Raw genomic sequence first — 15,603 nt, 5'->3', positions numbered from 1 at the left:
AAACAAAACAAAACTGTAATTAATTGTACAACTTGCAAACAAAGGGAGAGGGAGCGAGAGAGAGATTGACAGCAAAGCGATCAAGAGGATAACAATCCTCCACGTCTCGGTGGAACAAAGCCAAAATGCAACAGCTGGCTACTGTCCTCTGAGGAACTCTGGCTTTAACACTAATAAATAAACAAGTATAAATGCCTGGAAGAAGCCTTGAACGCTTCCATCTGGAGATCCGTGACAAGCTTGAAGTACTAAGCCCTCACTCTGTTGAGGAACTCTGATTCTGACATGTGTGCTGCAGAACAGAAGAGTGACATCCTGGGGAAGAAGAAGAAAAAAAATGCTTTGCATTGTTACAAGCCAAGTCAAACTGAACAGAGTGTTTGATGGTACGACGGTGGTTTCTCTACACATAATTCAAACAGCACATGAGCTGACAGCAATATCATGCTGAGCAGACCATCACCCAGCTAGGCTGCTGTTCACTGATGTGCTTTGTTGAATCTCCATCTTAAAATACTTTTACAGTATGTGGACCAGTAAGAATATGGCAGGGGAGTAGCTGAACAGTTAGCATGGCAACCTTTTTCCTAATTCCTAATTCTTCTCTGTTACATATTGTTCTTCAGTATGTGTAATAGCCATCATGCTTCTTTGTAAATTTATTTTTTGGTATTTCGTTTTTATTTTACAGTATATATGACAAATCCACGTCTAGAATTCAACCTTGGATGTTGAGGTTATGTAGCATGAGTCTAAACCATCAGGCTTCATGTTTTATTCGACTTTTGAATGTTTTTGAATGTCTTTGTCACTTTCTCTTGCTAATGCTGCTGTTAGCTGAGGTTCACGCTAAACTACTGCCCAACCCGTAGGAGTCACTAGTACCTCTGGCCTCATTGACTTTACCACCATTCATTGCAATGCAACAAGGCTAAGATGTTGCCAACAACAACGAACAGTTCATCACTGGGTCTGCTCAAGGAATCAAACTCACTGTCATTGCAGTGATGGACAGGAGCTTTCTCCCTGCACCACCCATGCTCACCAGGTCTTTTTGTTTGTTAGCTAGCTTGATATGTCAAAAACATATCAACAGATTAAAATCTGGCCAAAGATTTGCCATGGGCCAAGAAAGAACACATACATTTTTGGTGCCGATCCAGTTTATTTTTAAAACATTTATTAGCACTGCCAGATTTCAAGAGTATTTACACAATTTTTCATGACCTACTAAATGTATGAAAAAATGTGGCATGTGAGTGTTACCATGATTTCCCATCACAATGTGTATTTTGTGCAGATTTAGATCCAGATGCAGATTTCAAAGTAGGGCTTTTTCATAAATGATGAATCTACAGATTCTTTTCCCGATGAATTGATTAACCTTTTAATCTGTTAAATATACATTAAAAAAAAAATAGCAGAAAAATGCTAATCAGTGTCCATGGCAACATCTTCTAATTGCTTGTTTTACTTGAGCAACTCTCCAAAACTCAACAATAATATGATATAGAGAAATGCAGCAAATCCTCACATTTGAGATGATGAAGAAAGAGATAATTTGGACTTTTGGCTTGAAAAATGACTGAGATGATTAATGTGTTATCAAAAAAGTTAATACATTTAGAAATTCACCAAGTTAATGATAAAATTTGCATCAAAGTGCAAAGTGGTTTTTACATTGGAAATGTGCTATAGTTGGAGGAAACAAGGAAAATGTCTTATCTTGAAATGCCTCTCCGCACCAGATCGATGGGCATCTGTATTTTTCACTGACATCTGTTCTAATGTTTTTGAGTTCTCTGCTCAGAATACATACATCATTATAGATCTTTTATGTGACTGATCAAGTCCATAAAAATAGTTATTCCTCATTTCATTGATGTGATGGGATGTGCGTAAAGTGCAGAGTAAAGAGGACAGACAGTTAAATGCCAGATATAATTGGAGGACTTGGTTTGTTGCGTGTCTTCACAGACATTGTCATTCCTGTCTTCTCCTGCTGTTAAATCTTTCATAGCCTTTAGATGAGATCTTCTCCCCCCACCTGTGCCCCTCCTTTACACACACACACACACACACACACACATACTTTTACCGTCCACTGGCTATTGACTCCTTCCTCATTAATTATCTTTTCCATCAACTAAATTATTTAACCCAATTCAGTGCTGATCTTGCCCTCACAGTTTCATTGCACTCGCTGTTTTTTTCTGTGAATAGACAAGTGCTCTGGGAGCAAAGTGAACCAGCCAGGTCAATGAGAAAAACCTTGAGGATAATATTGAAAAAGTTTGTCAATTGAGAGACTGTAAAGACATTCAACAGCAAATTACTCCTTACTATTACTGTAACACTCTTTCTAAATGGTTATTCTGCTCACTCTGTCCAGCTTTGGGAGATGACATTCACTCACTGTGATAATTGGATAATGAGTGAGAACATTTATGAGTAAAGGAATGCACTTATATATGCCTATTTACTTTCTTGCTAAAAGTTAAGATGAGAAATTTGATCCCACTCTCATGTCTGTGAGGAAAATATCAAGCAGGAACCAGCGGCTTAGCATAGCACAAACACTGGCAGCCAGGGAAACAGCTAGCCTGAAATGTCCGAATGTAACAAAATCCACCTACCACTAATAAACATTGTTGAAGTACTTATTACTGTGTTACTGCCCAACACTACAATTTAACATGTTATACCTTGTTTGTTTAATCTGTAGTGTTAAGACAACAATTTGCAGTTTAAGTTTTAGGATATGTTCTGAATTATTATGCTAAAATAAGCTAACAGGCTCCAGCTACATATTTACTGTAAGACTGGCATTGAAAGTGATTTTTTTTTTTTCTTTCTCCCAAATGTTGATCTGGTCCTTTAAAGTCTGCTGTGTCTGTCTATGGTGTATCTCACGGCATGGTTAGATGTGTGTGTACGTGTGCATGCGTGTGTGGGTGTGTGTGTATTGTCAGACTGATATGCATGGTGTTGATCAACGTCTTGTCAAAGGGAGCTGAGAATAAGACACATCCTGGGGAGAGATCACTGCAGAGACAGGCAGGATGCAGACAAGTGGGCTGACAGAGAGGGAGAGAGAGAGAGATGGATGGATATTCGCAGAAGAAAGGACACAGGAGGATGAGAAAAAAAGGAAACATATAGCGTCCTCTGTCCTCCTTGGAGGGAGGAGTTGAGGAGAGGGGATAAAGCAGTGTAATCAGACACATGACTGACATATATGAAACAAATCAGACATCCTGGATTCTCGTTTTGCTAAATGATTGTCTCAACATGTAACGGATCAGCAAGTTTAAACCAAGTTTGCAGAGCTGAATGTCTCAATTCAGAGAATCCTCTTCACTCCTAGTGTCCCATAAATCATCAAAAGATTGGTGTTGAGGTAGGTGACCTTTTCAAAAGATATATAATTCACCACCAATATGTACTTTGCCCTTTACAGTGATGAGCATGGAGTGGGAGTATGAATATTTATAGCTGGTCCAATATAGGTGAATCTGAGTTGGTCAGTTAGTCGGTCTGTAGTGTACACACGCGCACACACACACACACACACACACACACACACAGACACACACACACTGTAGTTTTGATGACATCAGTGTCGTAGTAGCATTTCAGTATCTCATCTATTGACACTGGGTAACCTCATTTTGTGGCAGTGGCATTAGCTTGGATCTGACCTATACTGGACTGGTGGACAAAGCGGTGCCTTATTAAAGCCCAACAAAATGCTCTGATTGGACAATGTGAGGTGTGAAGGTTAGAAGATCAATTAAAAGTGGAGGATGAATCTTTGAATTAAAGGTGCATCAAAAGTGCACAGGTAAGAGAAACAGATGCAGGTTCTGATGAAGGTGCATATAGTGTATTGGTTATATTGTGAGAGATGAGCGAGCGAAATAATAAGCGACAAACAGCAAAGACAATATTTTGCAAACAAATTATTTTCACTATGATTATTACAAAAGCTCGACAAATCATTGTTTGTTTGTTTTTTCATGTAACTCCAACTGAAACCCGAGGTTTCGGTGGCAATATAACGGTTTAACTAATGAGGTATATGAGCTAATTTGATAATTAAATACACCACTTAAAAGTTGTGGTGATGACAAGCTGGGACTGAACTAGGAGAAAAAGAAATGGCTCGCCTCCAGAAGGTAGGTGTGATGTGGCTACTGTAAGAGGTGGAAGCTGCTAATTACAGTATGTCAGGCAAGGTGTCAGTGTGGACCTCATGCGGCACTTCATTAGACAGTTTCAAATTCATTTTATTTTGGTACTTTCGGATTCCATTTTTTCCCCCCTCCCCAACAGTTGTGTGTGTGTTGGTAGAATAATTCATGCTCAAGAATTTTTTTGTGCGTTGCATTGCTTTGGTGTCTGACACAATGATAATGGTTAACATTTCGTGATAAGGGATAAAAGTCTGTCCTTTCAGACAGCATTTCATGTAGAGCAAATAGAAAGAATCCTCTTCCATACCCTGCTGCCTGCCCTTGTTTCTTCTGCTTGTCTTTTTCTTCAAGAACACACACATTTATATGAATGTTCATGCACACAGCCATTATTTAACTATATGTTTCTGTTATAATGGCCTAAGTCATTATATTCTGCAGACTAAAGGCTGGTTGGCTGGTTGTTACGGTGTTTTTGTCATGCCTTTGTTGTGCTTTCCTTTTGCCTTCCCATTATATCATTATTTCTCCTCATCAAGGAAGCAGGGGTTTTTTTTTCTTTTATAAACCTCAGGTTTTCACAGTGTTAGATAATGGCTGAACCAATATGTATTCTGGAATATTAATGTTTTTAAGAGTAGATATATCAGAATTTGATGGATATTAACTTCTGACCTGTGACACATTTTATATGATGAATGATGAGCGTTTGGCAGTTAGTTGCTTTTGAGTATTGCCGTTTGTGTTGTCGCATACTGCGCATCCACAGCAGGTAAGACAGTCAACAATATGTCATATAAAGGAATAGCATAGTTTAACTTCAGAGCTGAAGCTTTGCTCTAGCTGATGCTCTGCAGGTAGACTTTCCACAGAACCCATTTATATCCAATTAAGGCATCTCCTCTCCCCTCAAAGGTTTCAGGGTAGAGCCAATTAGAGACTTTCTAATCAACATCTTGACACCTTGGGTCTTGAGTGTCATGGCAAAATATTAGCATTTAGTATGCCAATTAGAGTGTGAGTCTGCAGTGCAGGAGAAGAGTTACATGTGGACCAGGGTATAGAAACAGGATACCTCAGGCCGGTACACATGGATGGAGGCTGAGAGAACACAGCAGCTTTTTACAAAAAAAAAAAAAAGGGCCATTTCAATTGCCCTTCTTCTCTCTCTCAGTTCACCCTCAGAGGTCCCCCAGGTAAGTTTAAGACGCCCCGTCTCAATCGCCTCGCTCCGCTCTGAGAGGTCTGTACATCACAGTGAATGAATCCTGTCAGTTTTATTACCAGAGGATCAAGGCGCCACTGCGAAACAAAACAAAACCGAAAAAACAACACACTGCACGGACAGCCCACCTCCCCAACCTCATTCATACTCCTCCCCCTCTCCTCTGAAATAGGCATGCTTGATCAGTTTGTTATCCAACAGGCTCCCTCCCCATTACTCAAAGCCCCTCTAAACTTTGGCTTCCTTTACTCGAATCCTGTGCTTAGACTGCTAAAGTGCATGCAGCTGCTTGCCCGTCTGTGTGTCCTTATCCAAATTTCTGCTTCCACACCCTTCTTCTCACTGCTTATCCTTCTTTTTTCCTTACCCCATGCCCTCCTTCCTTCAGTTTTCTCTGAGGCAAAGTTTGAAATTGGCTTGATATACATAAAAATGATGAAGATCTTTGGCGGAATAAAATTTGAAATACAGCATGTCCGCCCTTAAATATGTCACACAAATCAGTGGCACACAACTGAAAATGTAGATTTTATTGAGCATTTAACACTTTTAGTGAATTATTTCTGTACTGTCAATTTTCCCTCTCTCTCTTTCTCTCTCCCCCACCTTTCTCTGTCTCTCTCTCCTCATTTAATGTCGCCCCCCTAATGAAAAGTGGAGGAAGTGTAATCTTCTCTATTGTCCCGTGGGTCTCCCTTCTCCCCAACAGCAGCAGATCAAGTCAGAACAGCATTGGGCCAACAGAGAGAAATTCACTCCCTTGTCGCTATCAATCTCCGCCACTGTTGACAATAATCCTGATTTGCCTTTCCCTCTTGTTTTCACTCCCAAAGCCCCAGTGCCTCCTGCCCACTTTAAGAAAACAAGGTTTCCCAGTGATTGTTACTGACAGCAGCTGAACCTGCAGATTCCTCTGTGCTGGTTTCAGTGTCACAGCGCTCTGCAATGTGAGCAGCTCGGCCTGGTCCGAGATATTACAATGTTTTTCATAGAGGTGGAGGATGTTTTCAGATCCTGAGCTTGAGCAAAAGAACCAAAGAAGTAAAGGCCTCACTTTGAGTTACTGTTACCAGCACACAGAGAGAACAAGTAAAGTTCACTTGCCATTTTTCTGTTGTATTGACATCAAAAATGAATGAAATACCTAGTAATAATTACATTTACTTACTTTCCCCATTTTTTAAAAATAAGATCAAGTTGTGTGATTTAACAGTGAATTTACTTTAAGTATCACAGTAAAACTACTTGTTTTGTAGAAAAATGGCCGCTCTTAATGAACATATCACACCTTAGATTATAGCATCATTAATCTTGATGCATCATTGCATAAGAAGCATTTTACTGTTGCTGGTCGAGGCAGAACTAAGTTTTATTTTAACCGTTTTTTTTTGTAATTGTCAAATTTTAATCAGACAAGTTACTTATTATTACAGTTGTCCAATGAATGCAGTGCAATATAAAGTGCAATATTTCCCTATTTCCCTATCATGTGGTGGAGTAGAAGTAGAACTTATTATTAAATCATAATATAATATATCATATTAATAATAATAACAATAACAACAATTATACAATAATAATATTATATATATATATACAATATATATATATATATAATAATATAATAATAATAATAATAATAATAATAATAATGTGTACAGTTTTAAGATAAATGTAGTGTAATGTACAAATGGTTAAAGTTCTAGATTTAATCACTGTAAATTATGTTCATGTCTTTTTCTCTCTGTTTTATTGCAGATTCCTCAGATGACATTTAATTCATTATACTTCATAATATTGATGATGACTGATAATATTTAAAATGTCACACTCTTGAAAACAGGTGCATAAGATGTATAAAATAGCTAACTTGTCCACTGGGTTTCTGTATATATAGGAATATAGGAGGAGAATGTAACCAAGAATTAATCATAAATGTAAGACATTAAATGTCAGCATCTTCACACTGTCTGAGTCGAGGCGAAGTAAACCTGTGTGTCTCATAAGGACGTCAACCATAAAAAGCCATAAATAACATTGTGTCCTTTTGGCTGGCAAATATAATTAGCTGATGTTCATGTTTAAAAGGCCATTTCAATGACATGGTGTGAATATCACTGCGGCAACTTTTGTTATGACCCTTAAACGTGGGCGATTCAGTTAGGAAGAACCCAGCAGCGTGATGAGCTATTATAAAATGAGGGCTTGTGATGTTGTTGTCCTTGCACACATAGAGAGGTAAACCAGTTTTAATTGTAATCCTATACTGTACTCTTAGCAAGTTACAGCAGCCTGTCAGCTTCTAACTCAGCTGAACATATTGTCAGGGGAATCATGCCGTTCAACCATGTAGACAGATGTTGGATGTACAAGATGTCAGATTCTCTTTGCTGTTATATTTTTCCGAAAACCTATTAGGTCTCCTCAGGGGAGCTGTGCAGTCCCTTCAGTGCAGAGCAGTCTTAACAGTATAAAATAACAAAATGTCCTATATGCTGCGCAGTTTTTCTCAGGTGTTCACTTGAGATTCATAAAAAAACAAAGAGGAAAGAGAACTGCTCTTATCGAGATGTGGAAAGACCTGGAGTGTGTGTTCTCTTTTCTCTTTGTGTGTGTGTGTGTGTGTGTGTGTGTGTTTGCTCAGGATCTTATCCTGACCTCCTGCTAGTATTTCATGAGCCCATTTGACCACTGTGCCCCTATTTATTGTGATTGTATGGAGTTATTGAGGAGTCGGACCTATTAGGCGAGGAGCTGCCATGGCTGTCCGACTACCAATTACCGTAGCCTGCAGCCATGTATAGCCTGCCCTGCCGCATCTGGCGGCAGGGAGGGGTGAGGGATGTTGTGAGGAGGGGATGGGGAAGGAGGCAAGAGGGGGGTGGGTGGGGGTTGAGGAGGGTCCTCAGGAGACCTGCCACAGCAGCATGCCGTTAATCAATCCGATTTAGGCCGGACAGGGACACACTTAGTTGCTGCTCCCGCCAACACTGCCATGGTGGGGGAGAGAAAATGTGTGCGTGACCTGCATCTCATTGGAGTGTAAGGACACAAAAAGATGGATAGATGGGTGCAGAATGAAGAGATAGAGATGGGGTGGAGAATGGGGGAGGGATGATGGAAGGGGCGTGAGGTGTGGAGGGAGAGACAACAATTAATGGAGTGATGTGAGTTGAATTAAAACAAAGGAAATGTATCGATTAATTTCTGTCTCAAGGAGCAGAATAAAAATGTTCACCTTTTCTACATGGAAGAAATGCTTGTATAGAGAAACGCAGTGAGTCAAATTGATAATTGTAAGATTCCTAAAAAAAAAGGAAGAAAGAAACTCATTATCTGATGGAGGATGAGAGGAAATGGGTTTTTTAGTCTCATTTTATTTGTCTTAGCGATCACAAGGCAGCCAGGGAGGCTTGATGACTGGTGGAGATGATGGACCATATCCTTAGTCAGACCCAGACCCAGAGCAGAAGACAAGGATGGAGTGAGGGTATCATATTTGCATTCATTAATATGTATGCGCTTGTGTACTTTATTTTCTACTATTAAATGGATCGTCTGCATGAATAGTCGGTTACTTACCCAATGATGGCACAATTTATTATGAGGAGATTTGCTCGCTGGCTGCGAAAACAACTTTGGACTTGGATCTTAGAATGACAGTGGACAAAATAATATAATTATATAATCATTATATAATTAATAATAGATAATTACCTGGGATGCACTACTCTTCATCCAATCAGCTGCTTTCTCACCTTGGAGTGTACTCAATTAAATCCTGGGATACTTGGAGCGTCTAGAAAAGGAACTCCAATTACATGAGGATGGGAGTAACATGACATTAAATCTGGTGCTTGTGCAGGCTCCTGCAGGTGTTTGACTTCACCCTGGTCCTCATGAAACCTCTTCTTAATTGCAACTTGTATGGGAGCATTATTCTTGGATCCTCACTTAGAGGTGTGATATTTGTTCTCTGGTATGTAAACATGTACAGTAATCGTCAGATGGAACGACTTCCTTTTAAATGGCTGGTCATACCATTACAGACCCAGCATCATGTTTAATCAGAGTGCGTTCCTCCCAACATAAACCTGTCCAGATGCAGATCAAATTGTGAAGAATGACTCATCAGACCGTACCACTTTTTAAAATTGTGGAATTGCTCCAGGTTCTGTAGTCCTCACACCAGATAATGCATCCTACTGTGTCAGCTGTGAATACCAGCAATTGCTGGATGGCAGCCATTAATGCCAGTTTTATGAATGGTTATATAATGTATATATAATGTCAAGGTCTTGTGGTAACTGTGTTGTAGGGGTGTTGATTACATCGTTTGGTAATTTTGAGGCTACAGCATGGTTTCTGTTCATCTTTCTCCATGTTTAGCATTCAATATATTAGTTGTTGTTTTTTTTATTTCAAAAAGATTTCAGTTCGGTTGATTGAATTTCCTGTAGTCTCTGTTTCTTTGGAGCTCTTTCGTTTTCTCATGTTTGTTTGAAAAATCAAATATAATGATGATGTTTGTCAAATCTGTTTAAAATGCTAATTGGAATTCAGCTTGACATGAGCCACTGACTCACACCCTGTAAATGTAATTTAGATTCTTCATAATTAAAGCTGCTATAATGAATCAATATCTTTCTAAAAACAATTGCTCAAATGACTGTATGTAATGTGAAACTCTGTAGCTCCACTCAACAATGCAAAGCACTTTAGAGCCTTTCAGCTCATTGTTTTGGTTTTTACTTTACTTTTACACACCTAGTGATTGGCTGGTGAGCATAGTGGAGCATTTAGCAGCCAGGAGGTAGTTAGACCAAGCAGCAACCTCCAGGGCTGAAAAAGGAAGCCAACACCAAAGAATGGCCACTAGAGGCTGGTTGGTTTTATATAATACACCTATTTAAAAAGGCTTAAAGTTATGCATAATCGTGGGCATGCCGCTTTGACTGACAGGTGGGTGAGCATATCTACTTGCCACAAACCGGCATGCAACAAGTCGCAGCCCCACACATGCCTCCTCTTTGAGCAGCCCACTCAGGGTTTCAAAACCGCTCTTCAGAAACCGGTGGGCTACGTCACAGAGGCTATGTCTATGTATGTGGCTATGTATCTTAAATACAGTATGTGGTTAAGACCAAAAGCGGAACCAAAAGAAGAGAAAATATTGGACTTACATTCATCTGGTGGACAGAAACATGACTCCGAGTGAAAGCATAATGTGTAACTCAATGGCAACTGTATGCAAACAGGTTGCTGATATACCTTAAGGTCTTTAACCATTGTATGCATACTGTATATACAAGTGTAACATGACTTTGCAAAGCTGAATACCAGTGAAATAATAATAAGAACTGAAACTGTAAAAACTAACAACTTAATCAGTCCATGTCCATATATCAGCAGTCAATATGCGTATGTGTGTGCATTCACTATATTTGTTTTAATTGCTTGACAAATGAACTGATGTCTTCCCTGATACCACCCTAGCAATCCCTATCAGACTCCTCTCTGCAACAGGTGGATCAGGTGTGAGATCAACAATCCTCTGGAAAAATTGATAGCGACTAAGAAAGGTTGTGCCCACAGATGGAGGTTTGAGGCCAAAGATCACTGCACATCTCATCTATCTACCCAGTGGACAGGAAGGCATCTGTACTGATGACATTACACCGAGATCACAGAGTGAAACAGGAAATAAAATGGCACCGGTTACATCCAGATAAAGTGAACAGATGAAAAAGATAAACCTATTAGAATCATCAGCCTTTATATATAAAACATGTCACATGGTCGGTTATTACTAGGATTATTCTGTAATATTTGGGATTCTATCATTTATGTGCATTGAACATCACTGGATTGCGTTATACTTGCTTTCTTCATGTGGAACATAGATATGCATATTTCTGCCATCATTAACTTTTAGATGATCGTGGTGAAACATGTCTCAACTGCAGGTGATGATTAATGTTTTGGGGCAATAAGAAAGGAGCAGTGATTTAAATAAGAGAAGAGGGGATTGTGGGAACAGACTTGTATATACAGGTATTTGAGACCAATAAATCGGTTTGCCCATAATGAAATATTGGAAACTGGCCAGTGAAAATCGCTCACGTCCAATACACAGTAATGTATGTTCTTGATCAAGCCATTTGAAAAACCTGTGATTCATTTATTTTCCTTATCATATTTATTTATATGAATTTAATTTTTATTGCAAAATTCCGAACAAAAAGGAAACAACAAAAAAAGAAGAACAATTTACATTAAATATTAAATATTAAAATAATCTATAAATATAGACATATTATTGTAAGTTTGAGATGCAGCATGATTTTTAAGATATATGGTTTGAAAAAGTCATTTCACCACAGCAAATTTAAAAATAAGACTTGATACCCATTCCTCCTCTGTCCAACCTTATCCAGCTCTCAACCTCTTCCTCTGCCTCTCATTTCTGTAACATGTGCAGCAGCTTTACCTTGAACTCCAGACTAATTACAGAAAGTGTGGAGAATTGCATTTTCTCATCAAATTCTATACTGCTGTATACTCAGTCTAGACTAAAACAGAAGGATCAAATCCTTGTCTAATATGGTGTGAAATTGTCAGAATTAAAGATATAATATCAGCATAACATATGGGATGTCTCTGTGCCTCAGGGGTTAAGATGCCAGGTTAAGACCATAAGCCACAGTCGTCCAGCGGCATCAACACAGACCACGAAAACCACATAAACACATGACTCGTGATATTGTTTATCTGCTTTCCCTGTGGCTAATAATTAAATATTGCTTTCCATCTTTGCAGCCTACAAACATATCTCTTGTCTTTATCTCAGGTGAGGGCCAGTGCAATCGCTCAAGATGCAGATCAGAACTACGACTATGCCTCAAACAGCGTCATCCTGCACCTGGACGTGGGGGACGAAGTGTGTGTACAACTGGACGGCGGCAAAGTTCATGGGGGAAACACCAACAAATACAGCACCTTCTCTGGCTTCCTCATCTACCCTGACTGACAGTATACTCACATTTATATACTCTCCCTCTCTCTCTCTCTCTCTCTGTAATCAAGCAAAAAGTCTCCTCTCCATTCTGCATCTAACATGCCATGCTGCCATAATGTAATTTGTCATCTCAATGCTGCTCAGTACACAAAACATAAAATAACATTATCACAGTTAACAAATAGAGTTTGAACTGAATTTGTGTAAAAATGAATATAGTATTGTATATATTACCAGTTAACATTTACTTCTGATACACACACTTGTGTCACCTGTGCCATGAACAGTATGTGTAAGCATGGTTACAACACACGATTAACATCTGTTTCACATCCACACATCGGCTTGTACGCGCACACACACAGGCGTGTACACATGAACTGAACTTCTCCTATCAGTTGTTACACCGAGACAAGATGACCATCTCAGTCTGAAATCGACTGAAACGATCTCTGAATGTTGACTGTAAATCGAAGTGTGTGTATTTGGCTTCAGCCTCTCGCCTTCACTGTGAGATGGATTTTCAATATGGCCGTAGACACCAAACCAGAAAAGTCATGAATATATTGATTGCAACTGATGATACAGCCAACACCACGATCATAATCCAGTGTGCTGTATGTTGGTGTTCATGCCTGTGTGTGTGTGTGTGTGTGTGTGTGTGTGTGTGTGTGTGTGTGTATGTGTGTGTGTGTGTGGGTGTGTGTGTGTTTACTCTTCAGTTTGTGTTGAGGTGTAAAAAGGCGTCACGTTGCTGTTAGTTTGACTTGCACAATCTCTGACTCCTGTTACAGGGGGATGGGGGGGGGCGTCAAGTTGTCGGTAACAGTCCCTTAACACACACAGTATATCGATATTGAGGTTTAGCTTTGAGATTTTCCCTCAGCCAGAGCTTATGACAGAGTCTCATCATGTCCTACTAATGAGCTGAGGCTTCCTCTGCAGCCTCACCTGCTCATTCACACTCAAACCCAACATCTAGGGCGGGTAGTATGGTGAATATATGAAAATATATATAACAAAAAAACAGTTAGACATTTTGGGAAATAATTTGTGGTTTTGCTGGCAGGCAGGTTTTGTTACCTATGGACAGAGCAAGGCTAGCTGTTCCTCCCCCCCGTTTCTAGTCTTTATGCTAAGCTAAGCTAACTGCCTGCTGGCCCCAGCTTCATGTTTACCGTACAGACATGAGAGTGATATCAGTCTTCTCATCTAGCTCTCTGCAGGAAAATGATTAAGCCTGTTTCCCAAAATGTCAAACTATTCTTTTAATTTTACCGTGAATGTACCCATGTGAAGATGTTTTTGAAATGCAGGTGACTGTTGTTGATGTTTTACTGCCATATATCATACCTATAGATTTTCCGTGCCTTACATTTTCTATTTTATTTTCTATTTTTTATGCATGAGACAGTATCCCTTGTTGAATCTGGGCTGTATGAGCAAGCTGATCCACGTGATGCAAACAGCAATCTGACGAGGATTTCTGATGAAAACGCAGGAAGTCCATGCAAATGTTGTTCCTCACCTAATGAAATTGCAGATGCCAACCGAGGACACTGACTGTGAATCTTTGTACATAGCTGGAGGTGACTCACTGCTGTAAATAAAAGCTCCCAAAATGGAGACTGAGGTTCATTCTGTATGGTGGGAAACACCAGTGGGAATAAACAACAGAAGCATGTGACCGTGTAATTCCAAAATTTGCATCCAAGAAAAATTATAAAAAATGTTGATGTAACCAAATTATTATATTTAACAATTCTATTTTTTTCATGATATTATGCTTAGACGGGTAAAATGTAAAATTCCTTTGAACACATCTATTGTAGTTTTAGAAGAAGAGAGCTTCATGTTGGTCCAATAATACACTTGTTAAAATGTGCGGCAGAGACTGTGTTGTCCTGAGTGACACAGATACGACCCTGAGGCCTGATAGCATGACTGTACCCTGATGAGATTTGGATGTGAACTTTCTATTCAACTTGTCATTCTTGTGCTGTGAAAAAAAAGAAAAAAGAAAAAAAGAAACATCCTGACGTTGTGTATTATACACAGACATTCCTGCTGAGTGGCTTTACATAACCTCTGTGCCATGCTGCATCCTACTGTGTGTGTTCTCTGGCGCTGTTACCTTTGTTCACGAGCAGTGAGGATTCATTGTTGTCACTGTACTTTGCAAGCTGAGTTGTGTGTATTCGTTATGTATGAAATCAGCATAGATTTTTCTCTGCCCTTGAAGACCATGAAACACAATAAAAAACGAAAATTCAGGATTATTTTGATGTCACTGAGTGAGAGTAAAAGCAACTCTTCCTTTATCCTTCATTCCTATTGTTCTTTATTCTCTCCTCATACGTTACACTCAAACAAGGACTCCGCAGGTGCTGACGTCTGTTGTGATAACTTTCCATTGCTGATGGTGTTTTTTGATTGCAAAAATCTCAATATTTTAGCAATATAGATTAAAATACAGATGAAAAAAGCTCATCCACAAATTAGAAATAAGAGCCAACAAAACCTACCTGCCATACCCCTGGTGATGCTCCATTGATACAGAATAATATGCTCAGTGGCCACTTTATCAGACACACCTGTACAATCTCTGACATAAGTATTCAGACCCTCGACTCAGTACTTATTTGAAGCACCTTTGGCAGAGATTGCAGTCTTCCTGGGTATGACGCAACAAGATTTGCACATCTGGATTTGGGGATGTTTTGCCATTCTTCTCTACAGATCCTCTCAACATCTGTCAGGTTGGATGGGGACCGTCGAAGGGCAGCCATTTTCAGTTATCTCCAGAAATGTTCATTTGGGTTTAAGTCATGGCTTGGTTTTTGCTCTGATATGCATTGTCAGCTGTGAGAGCTTATATAGACTGGTGTTTGTCTTTCCAAATCATATCCATGCAACTGAATTTACCACAGGTGGACTCCAGTCTATAGGTGTAGATATATCTCAAAGATGATCAAGAGAAATGGGAGTAACCTGAGCTAAATTTCAAGTGTCATAGCAGAGGGACTGAGTACTTATCTCAATATGATATTTCAGTTTTTCATTTATAACAAATTTGCAAAAATTTATAAAATTCTGATTTCACTTTGTCATCATTAGCTGTAGACTGATGAGGGAAAAATCAATTGAAATGATTTAGCGTAAGG

At 39.3% G+C, this 15,603-nt stretch overlaps 1 protein-coding gene across 1 annotated transcript in view; it reads left to right on the top strand.

Moving 5' to 3' along the window:
- Positions 1-14,760, top strand: part of c1ql4b (complement component 1, q subcomponent-like 4b) — a 17,418-nt gene extending 2,658 nt beyond the window's left edge. Inside the window, exon 2 of the mRNA XM_023423414.2 lies at positions 12,272-14,760. Coding sequence (XP_023279182.1) covers positions 12,272-12,451 — 180 coding nt within the window. The 3' untranslated portion in view covers positions 12,452-14,760. The remainder of the gene's footprint in view (positions 1-12,271) is intronic.
- The last annotated feature ends 843 nt before the right edge of the window (positions 14,761-15,603 follow it).

Source organism: Seriola lalandi, unplaced genomic scaffold (assembly GCF_002814215.2).
Source record: "Seriola lalandi dorsalis isolate HSWRI2012SDOR001 ecotype SW California unplaced genomic scaffold, Sedor1 jcf7180002054692, whole genome shotgun sequence".
In the NCBI taxonomy this organism is placed as follows: Eukaryota; Metazoa; Chordata; class Actinopteri; order Carangiformes; family Carangidae; genus Seriola; species Seriola lalandi.
The sequence above is the reverse complement of the archived record's forward strand: the minus strand, read 5'-3'. Positions and strand labels throughout refer to the sequence as shown.